This window comes from Myotis daubentonii, chromosome 3 (assembly GCF_963259705.1).
Source record: "Myotis daubentonii chromosome 3, mMyoDau2.1, whole genome shotgun sequence".
In the NCBI taxonomy this organism is placed as follows: domain Eukaryota; kingdom Metazoa; phylum Chordata; class Mammalia; order Chiroptera; family Vespertilionidae; genus Myotis; species Myotis daubentonii.
In genome coordinates, this window is record NC_081842.1 from 190,508,201 (window position 1) to 190,532,512 (window position 24,312).

Consider the following 24,312-nt stretch of genomic DNA (forward strand, 5'->3'; position numbering starts at 1 on the left):
TTCTAAGGCTCCTTGTTTGAAATACTATGCTCTACCCCATTTGCTAATATTGTACAGACAACCAGAAACAAGTCGGGGAAATAATTTCATCTTCTGAAAATAGGGCCTCTTTACTCAGAATCTTATGTGAAATTAGTTTACAAAAGCTAAATTCACTTTTTTTTTGTACTAGAAACTCGACGTGAAAAGGGAAACACAAATGCACAGAGAGGGGTTCAGGGAATCCCAAGGTAATAGAATGAGGGGAACAGAAGAAACCTCTTTTCAAAACCAAAACTGTAACTCATCTTCTGAGAGAGATGACTGGAGACCACATCTGTAGAATGAGTAAAATGATGTGAGAAAGAGTCAATTAGAAACAAAGAACTCGGGAGAACCAAGATGGCGGCATAGGTTAACGCTGGAGTTTGCTGCCTCGAACAACCACTTCAAAAGTGAAACCAAAAAACGGAAGGGACATCACCCAGAACCACAGGAACGCTGGCTGAGTGGAAGTCCTACAACTAGGAGGAAAGAGAAACGCATACGGACACTCAGAGGAGGTGCAGTGCTGAAGTCAAATTCTGAGGTGCGGAGTGCACGGAGCGGGCTGGCGGCGGAGGACACGGTTGTTGTTTTCAATCGGGAGGGAGTCGCAGACTCTGAGCACCAGATCCAGGCGAGTCTTTAGGGACCCAGACTCAAACGGGAGAAGCGGGACTGTCTGGCTTCGGTCAGAGCGAGTGCAGCTTTCTCTCCGAGCTTTGCAGCGGGTGCTGGGACTCAGAGAGGCAGAGCCCCTTGGGACAGGACTGAGAGCCGCCATAACTGCTCTCTCCGGCCCACCCTGTTGATCCTGTGCGACCTGCCCCGCCCAAGCCCTGCACAGAGGCATTTGCCGGATAGCCTCAGGCAAAGGCTAGATTAGCACCTCCCTAGAGGACAGAAGTTCTCTCACTGCTGACACAGCTGATTCTCATAGCCACTTGGCCTGGAGGTCAAACCCTCCCTGGAATTAGCTACAACAATCAAGATTTATCTATAAGACTGCGAACAAAGACCAAGGAAGCATAACAAAATGCGGAGACAAAGAAACAGGACAAAATTGTCAATGGAAGAAATAGAGTTCAGAACCACACTTTTAAGGTCTCTCAAGAACTGTTTAGAAGCTGCCGATAAACTTAATGAGATCTACACGAAAACTAATAAGACCCTCGATCTTATATTGGGGAACCAACTAGAAATTAAGCACACACAGACTGAAATAATGAATATTATACAGACGCCCGACAGCAGACCAGAGGAGCGCAAGAATCAAGTCAATGATTTGAAATGCGAGGAAGCAAAAAACATCCAACCGGAAAAGCAAAATGAAAAAAGAATCCAAAAATGCGAGGATAGTGTAAGGAGCCTCTGGGACAGCTTCAAGCGTACCAACATCAGAATTATAGGGGTGCCAGAAGATGAGAGAGAGCAAGATATTGAAAACCTATTTGAAGAAATAATGACAGAAAACTTCCCCCACCTGGTGAAAGAAATGGACTTACAGGTCCAAGAAGCGCGGAGAACCCCAAACAAAAGGAATCCAAAGAGGACCACACCAAGACACATCATAATTAAAATGCCAAGAGCAAAAGATAAAGAGAGAATCTTAAAAACAGCAAGAGAAAGAAACTCAGTTACCTACAAGGGAATACCCATACGACTGTCAGCTGATTTCTCAACAGAAACTTTGCAGGCCAGAAGGGAGTGGCAAGAAATATTCAAAGTGATGAATACCAAGAACCTACAACCAAGATTACTTTATCCAGCAAAGCTATCATTCAGAATTGAAGGTCAGATAAAGAGCTTCACAGATAAGGAAAAGCTAAAGGAGTTCATCACCACCAAACCAGGATTATATGAAATGCTGAAAGGTATCCTTTAAGAAGAGGAAGAGGAAGAAAAAGGTAAAGATACAAATTATGAACAACAAATATGCATCTATCAACAAGTGAATCTAAGAATCAAGTGAATAAATAATCTGATGAACAGAATGAACTGGTGATTATAATAGAATCAGGGACATAGAAAGGGAATGGACTGACTATTCTTGGGGGGGAAAGGGGTGTGGGAGATGTGGGAAGAGACTGGACAAAAATCGTGCACCTATGGATGAGGACAGTGGGTGGGGAGTGAGGGCGGAGGGTGGGGCGGGAACTGGGAGGAGGGGAGTTATGGGGGGAAAAAAAAGGAACAAATGTAATAATCTGAACAATAAAGATTTAATTAAAAAAAAAAAAAGAAACAAAGAACTCTTGGGTATAAACTGAAAAATGAATGCTGACGTAAGTATTCAATAAAATGATCAGAAAAAAAAGAATCAAAGAAATCTGAACTGAAGGGTCCCAGGTTCAATTCCGGTCAAGGGCATGTACCTTGGTTGCGGGCACATCCCCAGTAGGAGGTGTGGAGGAGGCAGCTGATCGATGTTTCTCTCTCATCGATGTTTCTAACTCTCTGTCCCTCTCCCTTCCTCTCTGTAAAAAAATCAATAAAATATATTAAAAAAAAAAATCTTCCCCCAAAGGAGAATTTCAATATAAACACACACTTAGATCATCAGATTTCAATATTTGACTAACAGAAATTGCAGAATGAGAACAAAGAACACAGGGGGAAGCTATCCTTTATGAAATTTACCAGAATGGAAGAGCACACATTCTTCCAAACACCCTATTCAAAGGCGCCACCAAGGCATGGCCGATGGCACTCAGATGACAGGGTGAACACTTCCAGAGACAAGAATGAGGACTGGAAGGGCGTGGGCTTCTCAGTGGCAACACTGGAGCCACGGGACAAAGAAGCGTGCCTGCAGCATCCTCAGGGAAAGGCATACCCACCAAGTTAAAGGCAACTCAAGACTTGCGAAGAGGTAGGAAATTCACCCCCGCACGTTCCATTTCTTAGAAAGATACTAGAAAACAGTACAGAGCAAAAGGAGGCCTAAGACACAGGAGAGTGCGGGATCCAGTGGATTCAACCTAGAAGGTCTAAAAAGGGATAAGGTGACAGCTGTATGACAGACAGACCTGCGTTACAGCGGGAAAATTATATGGGTAAAATGAAACACCTAGAAAGAAGTTAACAATATAGGAGGAAAATTTGGTTCACACACAAAAAAACAAGGTGACAACCCAAGAAAAAAACAAAAACTATACCACAAAGGAAATATTAGCATAGCTCATCTAGCTCTCCAGTGATTGCTAAAGGATATTAATGATATAAACACTGATAACTGATTTATCTCAAATCATGATGCAACTATTTGGGAGGATGAATGGGTGTTAAACCTTCATCAATCATAAAAAGAAGACAACTTGGACTCAACGTCTAAATTATCAATAAATAGAGGTATTATTTAATATGTAAAAGTAACTTCTAAATCTTTTAGTCTTAACTGTGTTTTCACCCAAGGGTTTATGCTTCTTTGGTAATTTTTTTGTTTATTGAAAATTTTTTTACAAAAAGGGACCCAATTGTATTGTGAAATCCCAAGTCTTCATCCTTTTTCTTGGAGATGCTGCTTAGCGTGCCCTGCTCTTCATTTTCTCTCTTGTCCGTTTCCCAGGTCGCTTCTACAGAAAAAGAAACACCACATGTGGTCACATGGCAGCCTGGCCTTCTGCCCATGATCAGGTTGCACAGAAAAAGGAATGGAGGGGGTGGGTATGAGTCCGGCCCCTCACCTGGTCCCCAGGCTCACTTACATTTGATCCTTTCTTTCCAGGCCTCTTGAGGCCCTTGCCATGAGCTTTCTTGGCCCGGAAGCTGGATACATCATCGTAGCTCTCACGAGTATTCCACTTGCTGCCTTTCTTCTTACCACCAAACCCAAACTTCTGGTTTTTATAGCGTCGTTTGGCATTGGGACTGGGGAAAAAGTGGTTTTACAAGTTACCCTCAGCCCTGCAAATCCTGATGAATCTTATGCCCCAACAACACCCTCAGTATTTTGTCTGTAAATAGACACTACTGTCCCCTAGAATCTCATCCTTAGCTCTACATTCCCACTCAACAAACTCCCCAGGGAAGCTCATCTATTTACAGGTTTAACCACCAGAGCAGGAAAACAAAGCAAGAACCAGGAAAGCTTTGAAAAGCTTTCTATTTTAACTAAGTTTTGCTAAATCATCCTCATTTGTTTCTACTCCTCTCGTGGATATATACATGCAGTTAACATTCAAATGCAATAAATCTTAAAACTGGTCATCCCATAGGAATCTCAGATTCAGCATTCCAAAATAACTTCTCTCCCTTCCTAGGCTGGTTTCGCCTCCTGTGCATATGCCCTAAGAGGGTGGTGGTACTGCCATCCACCCAGACACCAGACTAAATCAAAGGTGAACTAAAACCTGGGAGTCAGCCTTGGTTCTTCCTTCTTTCACTCTCTACACCCAGTTCAATTACCGAGTCCTGCTAATTGAGCACTTGAATATTCCTTCAGTCTATTTTCCCTTCCCTACTCCCACGACCACTTTCAGGTCTTTGTCATTGCTCATCTGGACTTCAATGGTCCCTAATTAACTTTCCTGCCTCGCTCAAATCTATCATTTACACAAGAACCACAATATTTTTTTTAAAAAAACATGACTATGGGGGATATCTGTAATACTTTCAACAATAAAATAAAATGTGACTATGACCTGCACATTATTTTGAGGAAAGCCCATCATCGTCTCCCCGCTGCCTATTGGCTAAAACCCAGGCTTCTCAACAAGACAATCTCTGCCTCTGTGACTCGGCCGAGTCCCCTCCAGCTACGTCTTGCCACTTCTTGTCTCACACTGTATTCCCAGTGATACCAAATGTTTGCTGCTCCTCACAGGCCAACCTGCTGTCTTCATCTCTAAGCTTTTGCTCATCCGTGTTCTTCCGTATTCCCCAAATATGAGCCTCTCCTATTCTGGTTAATTCTTACTCATCTTTCAGACTAAGCTCAGGTGGGATCCTCCTCCAGGATCATCACCATGGGCCTGGTGTCCAGGAATGCGTAAAAGTGAACTAAAAGTAATAATAATAGCCAACATTATCCCTTTTAATCTTTATAACAGCATGAGGCACAATTTTCTCCTTTTCATAGAAGAGGAAATTAACACTTAAAAAAATAAAGTAACTTGATGACAGCTACCCCCCAATGAGGGGCAGAGTTTGGATCTGACTCTTAACCGTACTCTTAACCATCACACTGTTTTATTAAACATTCACTCAAATGTGCCAAATCCTTAAGTCATCTTTCTTTAATCTTCAAAGACTAATATGGCTGAAAGGACCATCACATAGCCTGGTAAGACTGGGTCCCAGGCAGCAGTGCCACGCTCTGAACCCTGCAGCTGCTCCTATGGCAGCCCCTATACTGGTGAACTGTTACCTAGCACACACCACAAAACGAAACAAAACAAACACTTCATACCCTTTCTTCATCTGCTGGCCTTTAGCTCCTTCCTTCGGGCCCCGTGCAACAGGTTTCTGATCTCCATCAAGGAAATCCAGTTTGTCAGAGAAGCCTAGGAGTGAACTGTATTTGATTAGTGCCATCGCATTTTAAGAAAAGCTTAAACTTCAAAAGAAGATTGTTGCTTACTGGATTTTAAGAGGTACATCTTGTTCCCCACACTCTTCCCAAACCCTACGTCCAATAGCTCCAAATTAATCAATTCTCCAGAACACTGGGTGTCAGAATTAGCAAGGACCCTGCCCCCTGTATCCTTAGGAGAGAGAAATACTGACCTTTCTGGTATTTCTTAATGGCATTCATCATGTGGGCTTTCTCCCGCTGCCTCTTCTGAAGAACCTCTGTTTGCACCTGGGACATGGACATAGGCCTGTTACACCCACTCCAAACCATCACAGCAAGTGCCTATATTCTCCCAGTATCAACACTGTGATACCACCACTACTGAACATTTACTGTGCGACAAAACTATGCGAACACTCAAGTTTAGCTTCTCAATAACCCAATGAGTCAGAAATTCTGAAACATCCCTGAAACTGAAGCACAGAGAGATAAAGTCACTTGCCTCAGCCACACAGCAGGAAAGGGGGGAGCTGAGGTTCACACGCAGGCAGTCTGCAGTCTTCCCCCAATACACAATCCTGCCTACAAAACTGTAGCCAATCATGTTTAGGTCCACATTCAATTCTCCCCATTGATGAGTTCATTAAATATCTAACCTACTATTGGTAGGCATGAAAGTACCAACAGGAAAAAAACAATCTCCCCAAAAATCAGGAAAGAAAAGAAGCTTTAAGGACAAAAGGAGATGCTTTTACTCTAAGGGATATTTCTCAATCTCAACACTCCTGACACTTCAGACAGGAAAGCTCTCTGCAGGGGGAAAGACAGGCCGTCCAGGGCACTGTGGGATGTTTAGCAGCCTCCCCGTCCACTACCCACCAGCTGCAGCTGCACCTCCCCACCAAGATGCAACCAAAAATGTCTCCAACACTGCCCAAAGCTCCTGGGAGGCCAAATCATCCCCAGTTCGGAACTAGTACCCTCAGATTCCTCAAATTAGAAAGAGTGAGCTAGTGAGCCTGATTTTTTCCTTGCTTTTGATAATTTGTGTTAAACCAATTGCCCATGTTTTTGAGCTGATCTCAGCCATCGACCACCAGCTCAATGTATTAAATCCACAGCTGCCCATTTGCAAAGGACAGGATGCTCATCTACCCTCTACGGTTACTCCACTGAGGATCTACCAGTGACATGATTCCCAAGGAGAGCAGCTCAACACCCCAAATCATGTTTATGTACAAAATATGGACAATGTCTTAACACCCATGCTGAATCTCCTCACACACATTTCTTCCCACACCTCTAACTTTAATTCCTATCATCTTCTTTAAGTGACCATGAAATAAAGAAGAAAAACCAAAAAAAAAGTTCCATGGTATGCCTGCTCTGGTTTTACATTAGAACTCAAGGCAGTCATAGTTCAATCTCGCAGGTGCCATTTGCTTTTTCTGACCGAATGACAATCCATATGATTTCTTCAAGGACTTCACAATCATGTAGGCCAGTGATCATCTGAGAGTCTCTTGGGGGAAGGGAAGAAAACATACACAGATTCCCAGATTCTAAAACGTAGAAATCTGTTTTGAAAAAATTTCCCAGTGATTCTGCTGTGAGACTGGGTTTGGAAACCACTGGTCTGGACCCCCCAACTCTTCACTGTATAGAAGTGCAAACTGGAGAGATAAATGACTTGCTACAGTTACCACACTACCCTTGGCAACACCCTAACTGTGCTCATGAATACTAGCACCAACACCTTCATGCAAGGTGTTGCCCCCCACCCCCCCGACTATGAGATAACAAACACAAGCCCTAGCCGGTCTGGCTCAGTGGATAGAGCATCCGCCTGTGGACTGAAGGGTCCCAGGTTCAATTCCAGTCAAGGGCACATACCTAGATTGCGGCTTGATCCCCTCCCCATTAGGGGGCGTGCAGAAGGCACTGATCAATGATTCTCTCTCATCATTGATGTTTCTATCTCTCTCCCTCTCCCTTCCTCTTTCAAATCAGCTCAGGAGTTTTCTCGTGTTTCACGCACCATCTGTTAAGGACCGCTCACGAGTGTTCTCGTTTTTCACGCCCATGGAAAAAGGAGTGAATCTAAATACTTATGTAAATTTTGTTTGGTCCCTCTTCATAGAGGAAAATGTTTTACGCAGTACCATACGTTAAAAAAGTACTAGGAACTTTAATTGTTTAATTGTTTTTGTAAATACAAATGTTATAATTATTGAAAAACACCACCTAAAGTGCATTATGATGATTTAAATAACGTGCAGTTTGCCCAAAAACGTGCGGTCCCTGGCGTATGTCTTAGAGATTTCTATGCGGTACGCAATGTGTTAAAAAAAAAAAAAAAAAAGATAACACAAGATCTAACACATACGGGTCATGGAACCAAATCAGACTGTGGCAATCTGACCTGACACACACACTCGGCATCATTCCATCCCCTGCCACTTTCCTTCTTACCTTCTTTCCGTATTTCCTAAGTGCTCGAAGTTGCTTAGCCTTTTCTGACTTCTCCATGGCAGCCTGTTTAGCCTGCAGCTTTTGTCGAATCTAAAACACAAAATGTGTCAGCTTATGTTATTTAAATCTGGGATGACTGCTGTTTTGGGTGCCCTGGAGCAGGAAACAGATATTCCTTGATCTGCAAACTATGGAGCTCAGAGAAACCTTGTAAATAATCTATTCCAAGACCTGGGTTCTACATATGAGGACAATGCAGCCCAAAGACTGAGCACTTTGCCCAGCATACCGAATGTGTCAGTGGGGAAGCAAGAACTTGAAAGCAACCTTCCCACTCCTGGTGTGCCATTTGCTCCATTATACAAAACTGCCTGCTTACAGTTTTGCCAAGAGAAAATAACTTCTGCCCATCCCTACTGTCTACTGACTGTTAAAACAGCATGCAGCCCTAGTTCCTTTCTCCAAATTTCCATATACATAAAAACACCAACAGATATCAGGCACGGAGCCTTTTCTATCAAACATACACATCCCAGTTAAAGGATGAGCAGCTGTCAGTGTGAATGTACAGAAATGTGTCTGAGCTCGTCTCTAGATTGGTTTCCCTAAGTACCCCCAAGACAACAGCCCCCTAAAATCTGGCTTGAGACCCAAGGGAATTATTCAATTCATCTTGAACTAAATTTTGGCAATTCTTTTCCTCCCAAAGTCAAACAAGGACCAGTTCTACCTAACTCTAAATCATACTGCATCTGAGCCATAGATGAATCCCTCATTTTACAGAAGCGAAAACTGAAGCCAAGAGAAAATGAACTGTCTACAAGTTGCAGCACTCCCCGCCAGCAAAAGCAGGACAAGATCTGTAATTTTTCTACGCACCAGGCCATGATCAGGCCAGCTAGGAAATGGACCTCATTTCTTCCTGTACTTTTCCTCCCCTTAGTGGTTTAAATTAGGAAAAAGTCATCCTTATACTTATCTAATTGGTGGTGACTGGCATGAGTCTGAAGTAGACAATAGAGATAATAATTGTCCTCTGACCATCAGTTCCCTATAATTAGGTTTAGTCTTCTTTTAAACATTATAGGAGATTAGCCGGGTAAATATATTTAAAAGTCCAAAGCCTCAGCTTGCCAGGAAAAAACATCTTCTCTGTTTCTTACCTTCTGCATCTGCTGATCAGACTTAGCCATCTCTGCGAAATAATCAGTGGGCCGCTTAGTAGGGACTTTGAGCTGATGGAGCCGAGGTAGTACTGCAAGTACTGCAGCCTGGGCCTGACGGTAGCTGAGGATATAGGACAAAGTGTGAAATAAGCCAGGCAGCAGGGTCTTTACATTCCTTCTCACTCCGTTTCGTGAGTGATCCAAGGTCAGACGGACCCTCAACCCCTGACCTCCACCAGCAAGAAGACACACACAAACAAAAACTGTAATAAAACCTCATTAACTTGGCATCTGGAAGAAACTTAACTGTACACTCTTTTAAAAAAGGGGGGGGGGGGATAATAAAAAGGGGGGCGAGGAGTACTGCTGAAAATAAATCAGAAGTTTCAGAGAATGACCGCTCTAAAAGCACCTATCAATTTACAAACTCATTATGAATTCTTATGGAGTCACTACAAAAGTCTATATAAGGACCTTCCATAAGAAAACTGTTGTTCTAATAATTGAATAGGCACACAGGCAAACCTGCCCCCCGCCCACCCCACCCCCCCCCCCCACACACACACACAACTTTAGCTCTTTTTAGTCAAAAGAAGACCTTCTCCCTGCTCCTACCCTTTCGGTAACCTCTGTGGAGCACAGGCTCGCCATGCTCCCCTCCCCCTGTAGCGCCGGGGCCACAACTTCTCCCACATTTGAAAACAAACATACAAGCTCATCTCCCGCTGGAAGTCATCTTCGGGATCGACAGCTTTCTGGCCCTTGTTCTGCGGTGTTGACTGAGGTCCACTGATTTCCGGCACCGGACCGAGGGTGACATCAAGCCTTTCAACCCATTCCAGATCCCGCTTGAATTCTGCCAAACACTGCTTCAGGCCATTCTAAAAAATTCAGACACTGCGCCCCTAAGAAGGGGAACCCTTACGATGTCTCTCCCAAGCCCAGGGTGCTAGGCCCACGGGCAAATTGCTAACCCCCACACCCCATCGCGTAGCCGACCCTCCTGACAACGCACAGGCTGCCTCCTTCCCAGGACAAGAACTCCACCACCCGCGCGTAACAGCTCCTCGCGCTCAGCTCACGCCCCAGTACCCCGACTCGGCGCCCGAGCTCACCACGTCGTTCACGGCTTTTTTCGGACCCTCAAGCACGACATTGAGGCCTGGCTTCAGAAGCCCTCGGGAAAACGCGTCCTGCAACTGCAGGGCACGATCGGCGTCAGTTCCAGGCGGGGGAGGACGTCCCTCTCCCCCCTCGCCCAGCCACGCGAGCTCGGCTGACACTTACCTCTCTGTCTGTGACAAGAGATTCCTCAGAATCCGAGTCCGAGCCGGAGGGCAGGGGGGTGTCCATCTCGCAGCACGCACGTGCAGCACCTAGCAGAGGTCCGGGTAGGCCCAGGCCCGTGCGGCGGGAAGAGGGCGCCTTCCGCCGCTGCCGCCTGCCTTCAGCCCCCTACCCTCACTCCGCAGCTCCACGTGGAGAACGGCTCCTGCGCCCACTACACACCGCAGCGCAGAACTTCTAGATCAGACTTCCGCTTCCGGTCGCGGACTTTCACTTCCGGCTTTCCGTTGCTATAGGAACCGCTCCGGCGTCGGAGAGTGCCCGACTTGTTTGGGATCCGTAGGAAAACTACCCCTAGATACACGAGTGGTCTGGTGACTTGGAGGAGAAGCGTAAGGTGGGAGGGGGGACCCGGGGGTCGTCCGGAGGAGCAGGAAGCCGCGAAGGCTCAAAGGAAAGGGGAGAAACTAAGCCGCGGTGGGTTTGAGGGGTGCTGGCGGGGGAGCGGGGTGTGTGTGGGGGGGGGGGGGGGAATGCAACCCAGCAGGACTCCGGGGGCGGGGGCGGAGCAAGGGCAGGGGCAGGGGCAGGGGCATGTCCGGGGCGGGGCGATACTCTTCCCCACGCTCACCTGCTGCGCTGGGTCTTCACAGAACTCTGGCCAGGGACCATGTCGGCCGTGGTAGCACAGTCGCTGCATGCTTTTGGTCTTCGATCCCACGTGGCCAACAATATATTCTTCTTCGACGAACAGATCATTATATTTCCTTCAGGGAATTACTGTGTGAAGTACAATATGGATCAGAAATGGCAAAAATTCATTCCAGGTAAAACCCTTTCCATCCTGACACATTAACCTTATGTGGCAAAAATAACCTCATAATTCCAACATGATGATTGAAAGGAAAGTTTTCTGGCCAACTCCCATAAACGTATAGTTCTCTAAATGTAGACGAAATACATGTCTACTTGCATTACATGCAAATATCACATGTAAAAGAATATTAATTTAAAAGCACTTTTTCACTGTGATTTAATGAAAAATTATTTTAACAAGTCCCTTTTCATGATTCTTCAATATCATTGTCATCACCTAGGCCAACTTTTGAGTTGTCTAACACAGTTTTCTAGAGCACACCACCCTCAATCCAGCACCTTTTGAATTCATGTGTGATGAAGACACTGGAGATTTTATCCCAAGTCACAAATATAACTATTTGTATAATATTACATTGTTTTTGTTCATTGATGATATACATGATTTCCACAACTTAATCACTTATTTCCTTTTCCGCTCTTTGTTGCATATAGTATGACCATATATGTGTAGCCCCATGTAAGATATAGTTTTGTGTTTGCTAGTTACTAACTTTATATAAATGGAATCATAGTATATGTGTTTGATGACTTGCTTCTGTTGTTCAACATCAGGCTTTTGAGATCCTGACTATTACATGCATCTTGAGTTCATTTTATTGCTATATCTATGAATCTAATGTCTCAAGTATATCTATCCATTCCAGTGTTAATGGACATTTTGGGAAACAACAGTTTTTTGGTATTACAAATCATGCTAGCATAAAATTTATTGCATTCATATATGCTTGTCTGCTTGTGCAGAGATTCTTCAGGGCACACAGCCAGGACAAAAATTACTGGGTAATACAGTAGTACCAATTTACACTCCCACCAGGAGTACATGAGACTTGCCATTCCTCCACAACCTCACTGACCCTTGGTATTATCCAAATTTCTATTTTTTTTGCTAATCTAGTGATTGAGAAAGGGTATCTTATTGTTTTTAGTGTTATATTTTTCTATTACTAATGAGGATGAATTTTTTTTTTCACATGCTTATGGGCTATTCCTATTGAGTCTCCTATGAAATGCCTTATTCATCTCTTTTACCCATTTTTTTTTTGTATGGGAGTTTTTGGGTAATTTTCTTATTGACTTTTGGGCACACTTTCTATATTCTTTATACCAATCTTATGTATTGCAAATAATGTCTCCCAGTTTGGGGCTTGTGTTTTCTCCCTCCTTATGGTACCTTGATGGACAGAAATTCTTCGTTTTAATGAAGTTCATCAACATTTTCCTTTTTGTGTCTTCTTCAGGAATTGTTCCCTAACTCAAGCTTATGAATATATTCTCCTATATTATCTCCTTTATGCTTTATACTTTTGTCTTTCACCTTTGAGGCTCTGCGTTAGGAGGGTGCTTAGTGTGTTAGGAGAATAGCAAGGAAGTCAGTGTGGCTGGAGTGGAGGGGATGGAGGAACAGGGAGCGAGAGGTGAGGCAGAGAAGTAATGGGGAGCAACATCACATAGGGCTTTGTAGGTCATAGGCTCTTACTCTGAGTGAAATGAGAAGTCATGGGGGGATTCTGAGCAGAGAGAGTAGCATCATCTGACTTATGTTTCAACAGGTTCATTTTGACCACTGGGTAGAGAATAGCTTTAAGGAGGGACAAGGGAGGGAGCAGGAGACCAGTTGAGAAACTATTGGTACAATCCAGGTGAGAGAAAATAGTGCCAAGGAGCAGGTTGTAGGTAACAGGAATGGTGAGAAGAGATCAAATCCCGGATATATTTTGAAAGTGGAGGTAACAGATTTTCTCAGAAACCAGGTGTAGGGTGGAAGAGAAAAAGAAGCAGCAAGATTTCTGGCCTGATTAAGCAGAAGGATGGAGTTGCTGTTAAGTGAGAAAGAGATCTTAGCCATAAAGCACAGTAGACACAGAGCCTAGGACTCAAGAGAATGTTTTCATTTTAACTTATTTTAAAATCAGGGAAAAAGTATAATAAAAAATATGTCATAATGAATCGAGCCTGGCTCTATTTCTCTTTATACCAATGCAATCACAAAATATACTTTTTTTAACTTTCTTTAATGGAGGAAGAGGCTCCTGAAAGCAATAGTATCTAGGGCCCATGAAAATCATAACGTGATTGCATTTCCCAGATAAAGTATGTGCACTTTAGTGTTTGCCTCCGGTGCTGTATGTAGAGGACCTTAACTTGCATTCTCATGTGTTATCTCGTGGTTGCAAGATGACTGCTGTAATTCCAGATATCACCCCTAGATTCCAGGGACAGGGGGAGAGAATGTATCCATCCCTGGTTTTCAAGAAAGCACAAGCTTTCCCATAAAGCCAGTCCAGCAAACTTCTGCATCTATCTCATGGCAAGAATGTCACATAGATCACCTAACTGCAAGGAAGGCTGAGGAATCCAGTGGTTAGCACCCCAGCCTAGAGAGCAGAGGGAGAGTGTTGAGTGCTGCCCACTCAAGGCATAGAGGCCTATGTAATATGACCCTATCCCACTGCTCTAGACTTACCTGATAGTGACCAACCCTGGCTCACATGAGATGCTCCAGCAATATCCCACTTTCTCACATCCACACGTTTTCTCCTCCTACCACCTGTCCCGCCCCTTCCCTGTCCCATTTTGTCCTCTAGGGATTGATCCCTGACTTCTCCTCCTACCTTGGCCTCAGGAAGGTGCCCACCCTGGTCATTGTTCTAATCACCCCAAACATAATGTACCAAGGAGCTTCCCAGGTTGACAATTACCTATTTCTGCACGTTTCTCCTATTGCATCAGCAGTGCCTACCACTATGCCTGGTTCGTATTGAATCTTGGCGCTCTACCCTCACTATTCCGTTTTACCTGTTTGCAGGCTCAGACAAGAGTCAAGCCATGTTAGCCTTGTCCATCAGTCCCAATCGGCGATACCTCGCTATCTCTGAGTTGGTGCAAGAAAAACCTGTCATCACCATTTATGAACTGTCATCCATCCCTTGCCGGAAGCGTAAAATCCTTAATAACTTTGACTTCCCGGTTCAGAGATTTACTTGCATGGCTTTTTCTCCAGACTCCAAATACCTATTGACTCAAACATCGCCTCCAGAGTCCAACCTTGTCTACTGGCTATGGGAAAAACAGAAAGTAATGGCCATTGTTAAAACCGACACTCAGAACAACACTGTCTCCCAGGTACCTCCCAACAAGTATCGTGCAAACTATTAAAAATAGTATGAGCTGTATTTTAGTGAATGTTTTCTATGTACTAGAAGCAGTGCTCATTTCTTAACGTGCGTATTTAAACTTTAGTCTCACAACAATCATATATGGTATTCATGATTATCCCTATCATACTGATGCGGGAACTGAGGCTCCAAGAGGTTAAGTTACTCACGTAAGATCACAGAGGTATTGAGTGGCAGGGCCAGGAGCCCAGTGCCTGTCTTCTTTACTCTGGCCTAGAACTGCTTTCCGGTCCCAGGTTCAGCCCAGAGGTGAAGTGATCAAACTCGCTCTCCCTTTCTGGTTCTGGCCTCTTTTCAGCATCATGGCTAGGCAATGGGAAGATTTCCGGGAGTAATGTGAAGTGGTAGATCTTTAAGAAGCTGTCAATGAACTTGTAGTTATATGGGGAACAGAGTTTTCTATTGTGATTTGAAGGCAAAATAAAGAGCACCCGTTAGGAAGCTGGTTCACTGCTAAGGCAGTGGGTCCCAAGGAGTTTTATCCTGGTGCAGTCAACCCAGTGTAGGATCTAGAACTCGGTTTTACAGGCTGTCAGGAACTCGGCTCTATTCAGTGGACTCAGTCATTCCCACAGGAGGCTAGTGCATAAACCAGCACCTCAAGACCAGAGCACTCACATCATTTATCCAGTGTATTTCCACCCTAGGAATAGAGAACTTGGAAGTGAAATCAGCAATTAGAAGGCTCCTTGGTGATCACAGAATCAGGGAGAGCCAAGGGTCATTTCCTCCAGGCCATAGCGAGGCCTGTGCAGCATCCCCACTCAGAGCAGAGAGCACCTTAGATGCAATGCACATTCATTCGATGTTCACTATGAACCCAGCGCTGGGAATACAGAGAGGAAAAAGCCACAGCCCCTCAAGTTGCTCACCATCTAATGGGGGTGACAGGTTGCCTGTCACTGTACGGGGGGATGAGGAGGGTACAGATAAAGGAAGCTCAGTTGGCAGGAGCCCACATAGCAGCCCCTGGCATTTGGTTCGTTCTCCCGGTCAGGGCACATAAACCTGCCGGACCCTCCTGTTTCTGTGTTGGCAGCGGAACCTTCATTTTTGTTGACACAGTGCTCGGCCATTGTCAAGACCTGCTCATTTTGCTTTTGGCCTCTGTAAAATGACTTTTGTAGGTTTCCTAGTTTAAAACAACTGGCCCCACAAATATAATGGATATAGATCTGTGCTCTTATTAAATATGGTATCAAAAGTGTATGGTTTAGTGATGTTTCAAGGGTACTCTGAGTTACCTGAAATAAATATTAATTGGTAAAATGGGAAGTAATTCCATTAAGATTCGTTTTATAAAGCTTTGTCTTTCATTCTGTCACACTCTGCAGGTGAGCTTCAGTCCTCAGGATAACACGCAGGTGTGTGTCACTGGAAATGGGATATTTAAGCTTCTCCGCTTTGCCGAGGGAACCCTGAAGCAAACCAACTTTCAGAGGGGAGAACCCCAAAACTACCTAGCCCATGCCTGGGTGTCTGATGACAAGATTGTCGTTGGCACCGATACGGGCAGGCTCTTCCTCTTTGAATCTGGAGATCAACGCTGGGAGACAAGTATAATGGTCAAGGAGTCCACCAATGAGCTGAAGAACCTGGAGATGATGCAGGAATCAGAGAGGTAATGGCACCCCGCTGGTGCCCCTGTAAAAATGTGGTCTTCGTACTAATAGCGTCCCATGAAAACCAGCATTCTTTAAAAATCACTCATTACCTCTCTACCTTAAAAGCCAACTCTTCATTTTCCCTCTGCCTTTCTAGTGTTCATCCATATTCAAGCACAAATTTGACAGTTATGACCATAGCCTAGATACAGTTCTTTTTATTTTTATACCTAACCTCATTTTAGTATGACTGCTCTTCCAAACTACAGATTTTCCAAATTATATTTTCTAATGGCTGCCTAATTTACGGAATCAATTGAATGAATGTCCACCGAGCACTTGCAGTGTGCCAGGCATCTTGCTAGATGCTGGGGACACAGATCCCCCAGGACCTTGCAATTCAGTAGGAGGCAGCAGACCAACAAAGAGGTGCAAGGAAATGTCAACAGAAGCATATGGGCTAAATTAGAGGCTCAGGGGGAGCTATCAATCTTACCTCTACCAATAGCCTCTCACCCATATCGGGCTGTACCATTGTGTGGACTAGGCATGGCTTATCTATATTCTCATTTGAGTCTTACCCTATATAGTACATATTATTATCATGCCCATTTTATAGACAGGGAAACTGACACTCAAAGAGGTTAACTGGCTTACCCAGTTAGCACTGAGAAGTGGCAGGGTCAGGATTCAAACCCAGATCTGTCTGACTCCAGAGCCTGAGCCCTCAGCCATAATGGCATACTATAGCTCCTTCCTCAATAACTTTCAGTCCACCATGTTCACCATTCCTGCCAATGATGTCTCTTCTGTTGTGATTTGCTTAAGAGCTTCCTAATAAGTTGCCATGCCCTCCAGTTTGCTGAGTTCACAATCCTTCAGTGGGTCCAGACTTCTGAACGTGGTCCACATGTCTGCTACTCTGTGCCTTCTTTACTTCTAGAGCACTGGCTCTGCCCTCTACGGACGACGCATGCCTCATGCGTGCTCTTGCTTCTGAGCTTGGTAATGTGTAGTTCTCCTGCCCCGCTTCACACCCCACCCCCATGGATACATACACATGTGTGACGTACTGGTGCTCGTTCTTCAGCTCTTAGCTGGGAGGGCTTAGCCTCTGCATATCTCTGGTCAGTGCACCTTCCCTATAACTGTATTCAGAAAATCCTTGCTACCTGTTGACTGGTTGTTCCCATCCTACTGAGCTACTCCCTAACAGTCCTATCACATGTGCTCTAGAACAGCGGTCGCCAACCTTTGAGACCTCATGGACCACTGGTTGGTGACCACTGCTCTAGACTATAACCTTCTAAAGGTAAATAAGATATACCAATCTTATTTACCACTAGAGGCCCGATGCACAAAATTTATGCAAGGGGCCTGGCCCTTGCAGCCCCTCGCAGCCCTGGCCAGCCCTCACAGCCCCAACTTCGTCTGGAAGGTCGTCCGGACGGTCGTCCGGCTGTTTGGTCTAATTAGCATATTAGCTCTTTATTATATAGGATTATTTCACAGAGTTGTTACCACCATATAACACCAGTATATCTATAATAATAAAAGCGTAATATGCTAATTAGACCTGACAGCCAGACGACCTTCCAGACGAAACCGGAGCTTTGAAGGCCGAGGCAAGCCGCCATGGCTGTAAGGGCTGACGCAAGCCACCGCAGCTGCGAGAGCCGAGCCCCTTGCACGAATTTCATGCATCGGGCCTCCAGTTATTGGATGAATGAATGAGAAGAGTAGAGAGAGAGGGAAGGAGGAAATGGATACCTTGATACAAATCTCAACTCTTCTACTTACTAAGTGTGTGATTTTAGAAAACTCAATCCCATGAGCCACCAAAATGAGGATATTAATAATATACTACTAACTAGAGGCCCGGTGCATGAAATTCGTGCATGGGTAGGGTCTCTAGGCCTGGCCCGCAATCAGAGCCAATCTGTGGAGTGACTGGCGGGGTGATTTGGGGGACCCCCACTGGCACCCACCTTAACTGGCCTGGCGCCGCCCACTTGCTAGCCCCACCTGCTTACCAGCTGGCCCCACCACCCTCCCCCACCCCAATCACCCCACCACTGCTGCCAGTCACCTTTCTCAGTGGGGCGACCAGCAGTGCAATTGAGGGGAGGGGCCCACTGGCACCTGCCTTGTTTGGCCTGGGGCCTGTGAACTGGGGGCAGCTCCTGTGTTTAGTGTCTGCCCCCTGATGGCCAGTGCATGTCATAGTGACTGGTCATCCTTCCATTCAGTTGATTTGCATATTAGGCTTTTATTATATAGGATAATGACAATAGTAGTAGTGACCACACAGGGTTGTGAGACTACCAGATAAATGTGTAACTTTCCAGTCTTCCTTTGGAGTTTGTGTGGCATTCCCAGGGCGAAGGGTAGTGTTTTGGCAATGGGAAAGGGGTTCACACTGGGTGGTTTCTCCCACACCCAAGGGCAGCCCTTCTTTCTCATCCCTAGCAGAATTCCTCCCCTGGGGATTGTCTCTGTAAACTTTACATGCTGTTTTCTTTTTCTAGCTTGATCGAATTTCCAACCCTCAGTTCCCCAGTCCCTTCCTTTGAACAGATCTTGGAGACTGATAGCCACAGCCAGCAGTCCATGCCCCAGGTGTTTGCCATTGCAGCCTACTCAAAGGGATTTGCCTGTTCTGCTGGGCCAGGGCGAGTTCTACTGTTTGAGAAGATGGAAGACAAGGATTTTTATCATGAGAGCAGGGAAATCCGGGTAAGGAGAGAAGGAATAAGCAAAACTGGGGTCCTCCTGACATTTGTTCTCCAGCAGCAGAGCACGGACAAGGAGTCTGATGGGGAGAAGGGGTGTAGCACTGAGCAGCAAGGGGGATTTGAGCAGTTTGTCCTGAGGAAGTTTTAGGATGGGCTGGACAGAATTGGGGTTTAGAATTGGGATGATCTGGATTTCAATCCTGGGAGAGAACTTTGGCAAATTCTATTTCTCTTTGAAGCTTAGTGCTCCCATGAGAAATTGTATTACGATGATACATACTGATATTTAATGTCCGGCGTACTACCACGCACACCGTGAGCATTTAGTAAATGTGTGTGGCATAAACGATACACACTGTTTTGAAGAGAGAGCATATCTAGTTTGGGAAGAACCAGGAAGGCTTCTGGGTGTTTGATTGTAATTGTTGAAGAAAGACCACAGAGGATGGGTAGCACTTGACAGAAAGAAACAGATTAGGAATTCCAGGCGGAAGGAACAAATTAGCAAAGGCACCACGGACAGGGAGCGGGCGGTGTACTTGGGGTACCTTGTGTTCCCCAGTGGAGAGGGACTGGCCTCACTTGAAGGGAAAAGGTGAGAGCCCGTGCAGGTGAAAGAGCTCCAGCCGGGGAACGTGTGCCGGACGGCCGGTTCCTGAGTGGAGGAGCACAAGCTCAAGGGCGGCGCTCTGCCTGCGAGAGGGGGCAGTGCGGGGGGCCTGCGGGGCCCTGGACAGGAAGCCGCTAAACACACAGTGAGCGAGTTAGACGTGACTCTGCTGCTTAAGATGAGCATCTGAGTCCAGCAGAATCTGTGTGTCTTCAGTTTTGTGGGAGACAGCACTGGGGCAGCACACACAAGGCCCTAGGCCTGCAGCTCCCATTCTACTCTACACAGCAGGGAGTGTCACACAGATGTGACAGCGGAGGGAACTGTCAGGTGCCGTGGGCACATTGAGGGAATATCAGTGGCCGCCCAGCCCAGCGCAGCGCAGGTCAGGGGCTTCCCAGAGCCTTCGTTGTCCTGTGGAGCAGGGGCAGTCGCCTATGTGAAGAACTCCAGGCAGAGGGAGGGAAGCAGGAGGGCCCGGTGTCCTGGACCCCAGGGCGGCGGTGCCGCCATCACAGCTGCAGGCTCTAGAAGAGTCAAGAGGATGAGGACTGAGCATCTGGCTTTGGTGATAAGGACATTTCTAATGCGTATGAGGACAGTGGAAGGAAATTTTATTTATCAAATAATAAGGAATTAAGAAACTGAGTGGGTGATAAGGAAGAGGAGATGGTATGTGTAGGCCAACCTTTCAAGAAGCTTGGTTGTTCATAGAAGAAAAGCAATAGCAGGGAAAAGGAAATGTAATTTTATAATGCCTGCCTGGGAAGTACAGGCCCCCTCAGAGACTGCTGGCAGGAGCTGTGTGACCCCTTCTCTTTTCTCTGCCCTGGCACCTACCCACATGGAAGAAGGGCTGTCACCTTCCCCTCTGCTGCCCTGAAGCGCACGCTGGTATCCTCAGTGCAGGTGGGCGCCTGTCCTGGGCTACACAACCTATCTCAAGTGAATTCAAGAGTGGGAGTGAGTGGGAGTTCGACTGACACTTGTTTTCAGAGGAGATCTCAGCTGGGCAGGTGCAGATCGATCATTTCTACGTATGCCGTTGTCTTATTATTCAGCCACTAATCACTTCAAGGTGAATACGAAACCCACAGAAACAGAGGCAACTCAAGCCCACCCTTCCCCACCTCTGAGGGGGATTGGAGCCATGCTGGTCTGGGAGTCCTAGTTCATTACACCGGAGGGAACCCGCCGGTGATGCGGGCACGTCACTGATTGCCGTCTTGTGTTGTGGGCAGATTCCTGTGGACCCACAGAGCAACGACCCGAGTCAGTCTGACAAACAGGACATCCTCTGCTTGTGCTTCAGCCCCTCAGAGGAAACCCTGCTTGTCAGCACCAGCAAGAACCAACTCTACAGCATCACCATGTCCCTGACGGAGATCAGCAAGGCAAGTCTCTCCCAGCACCGTTTCTGTCCAGACTTTTCTCATCTGTCTTCATAGCAGAATTGGTCTCTAGTTTTTTTCTTGGTGCCTTTGTCTGCTTTTGGTCTCAGGGTAATACTGGCCTCATAGAATGAGGTGTAGAGATGAGGCTGAAGAGAAAGAATTTTGTTCTTAAGATAAGTGAGATCTAAGTGTATTTAAAAGCTAACAGGCCCATATATCAAATCATGTTGTATATCCCAAAAGAATGCAGTGTTATATGTCAGTTATAGCTCAGTTTTTTTTAAAGGTGCTATCCAGTAGAGCATTTTGAAAGTATCACACATCAAATGAGTTTTTGAAAGTTTGGGAACTACTACTTAAAAGTTACTATGTGACTTTGGATAAATTTCTTTGTATTAAACCTCTCTGGGCATCACTTCCCACGTATTTTCAGCAGGAGGTTGTAAGACATAGCCTCTTTTTCTTTTTTCTTTTTTGAGGTAATATATATAAATTTCAGGTGTCTAACATTATAATTTGACATTTGTACATACTACATTGTTCTTACCACCAAAAGTCTAGTTTCCATCACCATATAATTGAACCCTTTTCCCCATTCTGCCCTCCTGCCCCTCTTCACCCCAACCACCAATCTGTCATCTGCCTCTATGAGCTTGTTGTTGCTTTTTGCTTGTTAGTTGGTTTTTGATATTCCACATACAAGTGAAGTCATATGGTGTTTGTCTTTTCCCATGAGGGCACCCACCTGACTTATTTTACTTAGCGCGATACCCTCCAGGTCCATCCGTGTTGTGGCAAATGGCAGAATTTCACCTTTTTTATAGCTGAGTAGTAGTCTGTTGTATGTATATGCCACCTCTTCTTTATTCGTCTGTGCATCAATGGACACAGGTTGTTTTCATAAGAAGTAAGTAAAGGAGATAATGCTGTCTGCCCAGTGCTCTCAGGTGGGGTCTTTCTGGCCGCCTACACTCGTGGTACCATGAATCCAGCGCTGTTTTTAACCTGCAGATTTAGAAACTATTTTTATCATTTCACCTGGGGGAACTGATTCACTCAAAAAGGACTAATTTGATGGCCGGATCTCCAGTTTGTTCACTTTCTCTGTCTGGAGGGGTGAGCTCATTGCAGATCCTCTCTCCCTCCAGGGGGCAGGGCCTCTGAGAAGGAAGTCTGCATGGGGAGGAAAGAACTAGGCCAGAGAAGTTGGCTCTTCAAGGAGGGGAGCATTCCCATTCTCTCTCCTCCACTGTAAAAGTCTTCTGCCGGTGCCTCTGCATACGCTCTACCTTCTTGCCCCTGAGTTATACACCATTTTGATGCTAAAGTGGTCTTTTCAAAACCCATATCTGGTCATTGCAAGATACAACCTCCTCCACCACCACCACCGTCATCACAGCTGTGACCCCTCAGTGGCCTCCCTGTGCACTTGAGGAGACCAAACTTGGCTGCCCCAGCCCATCCCATCATTCCACCTAATAAGGCTGACCTTTCCCATCACCATGAATCTGCATATTCCTTCCTGCCAAGAGGCTTGTGCAAACACTGTCCTGTCTGCCTGGAACACTCTTCCCTCCTCTCTTCCCCCTATTAGTTCTTGCTCATCCTTCAGAGAACAAAGCTAATAGAAGCAAACGTTTGAAGGTACTAGAGAAAGAAGGGGTAACAGATGGAGAAGAATGGGTGCCTGCCCCCCTCCCCAGCACAGTACCTCTTTCTCTGAGGCAGTAGAAAAGGATGGATGATGCAGAATGTGAAGGAACTCGCATCTCAGCTTTTGCTTTGTCCTGTGAACAGACCCAAAATATGTACACCTCATTATATTTCCCAATCATCACTCCTCATGCAGGTGTCCCAGGTAAAATGCCTCTGATGGCAGACATCTGGAACCTATACAAGCAGTGTAATAGGATACATTTTAATTTAAAGTCATTCACCCAAGTCTCATTGCTGCTGGAGGTAGAGTAACTGGCCTCCCTGGGGAGAAATTTGGCAGTACTTATCAAGATTCTTAAAATCATCCCTACCATGTTTCTCTGCATTCCATTCTAGGACTGTGTCCGTTGTGTCAGTCCCAGCCTATTGATAGTCATGCCATCAGCTAGGAAGGCCCCAAGCACTGGCCCAGGCCCACATGTTTGCCCCCACAGGGGCCAGTATTGTAGCTGGAATGGCCTTTGTGGTTCTTATGATTGTAGGATGCACTCCAACAAAAACCATCAGGGAACTTGGAGGAGCAGGTCTTGGTGGGTACACAGCATGTGCCCAGGGACCTCACAGAGAGGTCACAGGTGGAGAGAGAACACAGACCTGGGGCTCTCAGCCTTTGGTAGGGCACAAGGGTGGGGTGTCTAGGGTTGTTCAGGTTCATTCTTTAGTGTCTAATTGACAGTCTAAGAGTGGGAATTAGGGCATGGAGGAGAGAAGCGGTATCCCTGAGGTCATCAGTTATCTCGGTTATCCAGGGTTTTCTGAAAGAAGGGGCGGCTTGGTTCCTTATCTGGCTGTTTTTCTGGGCTTATAGAGCTGGCAATATGTTTCTTCAAGAGAATGTTTTCAAACAGATGCCTCAACAATCAAAGCTGACTGTCAGGCACTTGGCTACAATAACAAAGCTTAATGCCGGCAGCATCTGAGGAAATAATCAGAGGTCCACAGGCTTACCTGCAAGGAAATTAGTCTAGTTATTCCCAAGTAAGGAAAATTGGAGACCACTTAAATGTCCCCACCATAGAGGAATGGCTGAATTAAAAATTCTGGTATATTCTTGGAATAAAATATTTTATTGCCATTGGAATAATGTTTTAAAATAATATAGGCTTAGGAAAATATGCATAATATTAACATGATTGGTTCCCAGCCTGCTAATGTCCTTAGATCGTATGAAAGCTGAAATGCACAGCCAGCCTTTTGCTCACTTTGCCAGATCTCATTCTCTATGATTTCTCCAGGGGGAGCCTGCCCACTTTGAGTACCTGATGTACCCATTACACTCAGCATCCATCACCGGTCTGGCTACTTGCATCCGCAAACCCCTCATTGCCACCTGTTCTCTGGACCGATCCATACGCATCTGGAATTATGAGTCAAAGTAAGGAATGCAAAGGCTCTGTTACTTTAATATGCAGGATTTGGGTTGTTAAATTTTTCATGTGAGTTATTTTAGAGAGTTTTAAATTTTAATTACTTAGAAGCTTTCAGTTGGGAAAAAAAATTTTTTTTAAGTCAAGTCAGTCAACTGCCTTCTCTTTTCACTCTTATATGAGCTAGAAAATTACTTTGTGCTTTATTAAATGCTTGCTCCATGCCAGACACTGTGCTAGGCTCTAGGGACTCTGGTATCTCACCTTATTCCATGACCTCCTATGTCCTTCCAGCTCTCCTACCCCCTTACTCCCACTAGATCTGCTTTTGACGTCAGAGAGCTTGCCAGACTGTTATTTATCCTTTTTT

At 45.5% G+C, this 24,312-nt stretch overlaps 2 protein-coding genes across 2 annotated transcripts in view; one reads left to right on the plus strand and one right to left on the minus strand.

Annotated features, from left to right (window-relative positions):
* Positions 1-3,352: 3,352 nt before the first annotated feature.
* On the minus strand, positions 3,353-10,681 carry EBNA1BP2 (EBNA1 binding protein 2). Its single transcript, XM_059689826.1, has 9 exons — positions 10,462-10,681; positions 10,290-10,373; positions 9,886-10,055; positions 9,172-9,295; positions 8,009-8,098; positions 5,749-5,824; positions 5,432-5,525; positions 3,729-3,891; positions 3,353-3,596 (listed from the first exon to the last, which is right to left on the minus strand). The coding sequence occupies exons 1-9, from the start codon at positions 10,525-10,527 to the stop codon at positions 3,546-3,548; spliced, it is 918 nt and encodes a 305-aa protein (XP_059545809.1). The 5' UTR covers positions 10,528-10,681; the 3' UTR covers positions 3,353-3,545.
* Positions 10,682-10,728: 47 nt separating this feature from the next.
* CFAP57 (cilia and flagella associated protein 57) overlaps positions 10,729-24,312 on the plus strand; it is a 55,396-nt gene continuing 41,812 nt past the window's right edge. The window contains exons 1-7 of the mRNA XM_059689831.1: positions 10,729-10,938; positions 11,115-11,288; positions 14,147-14,463; positions 15,851-16,137; positions 18,649-18,856; positions 20,707-20,859; positions 23,811-23,950. Of these exons, the coding sequence (XP_059545814.1) occupies positions 11,132-11,288; positions 14,147-14,463; positions 15,851-16,137; positions 18,649-18,856; positions 20,707-20,859; positions 23,811-23,950 (1,262 nt within the window). The 5' untranslated portion in view covers positions 10,729-10,938; positions 11,115-11,131. The remainder of the gene's footprint in view (positions 10,939-11,114; positions 11,289-14,146; positions 14,464-15,850; positions 16,138-18,648; positions 18,857-20,706; positions 20,860-23,810; positions 23,951-24,312) is intronic.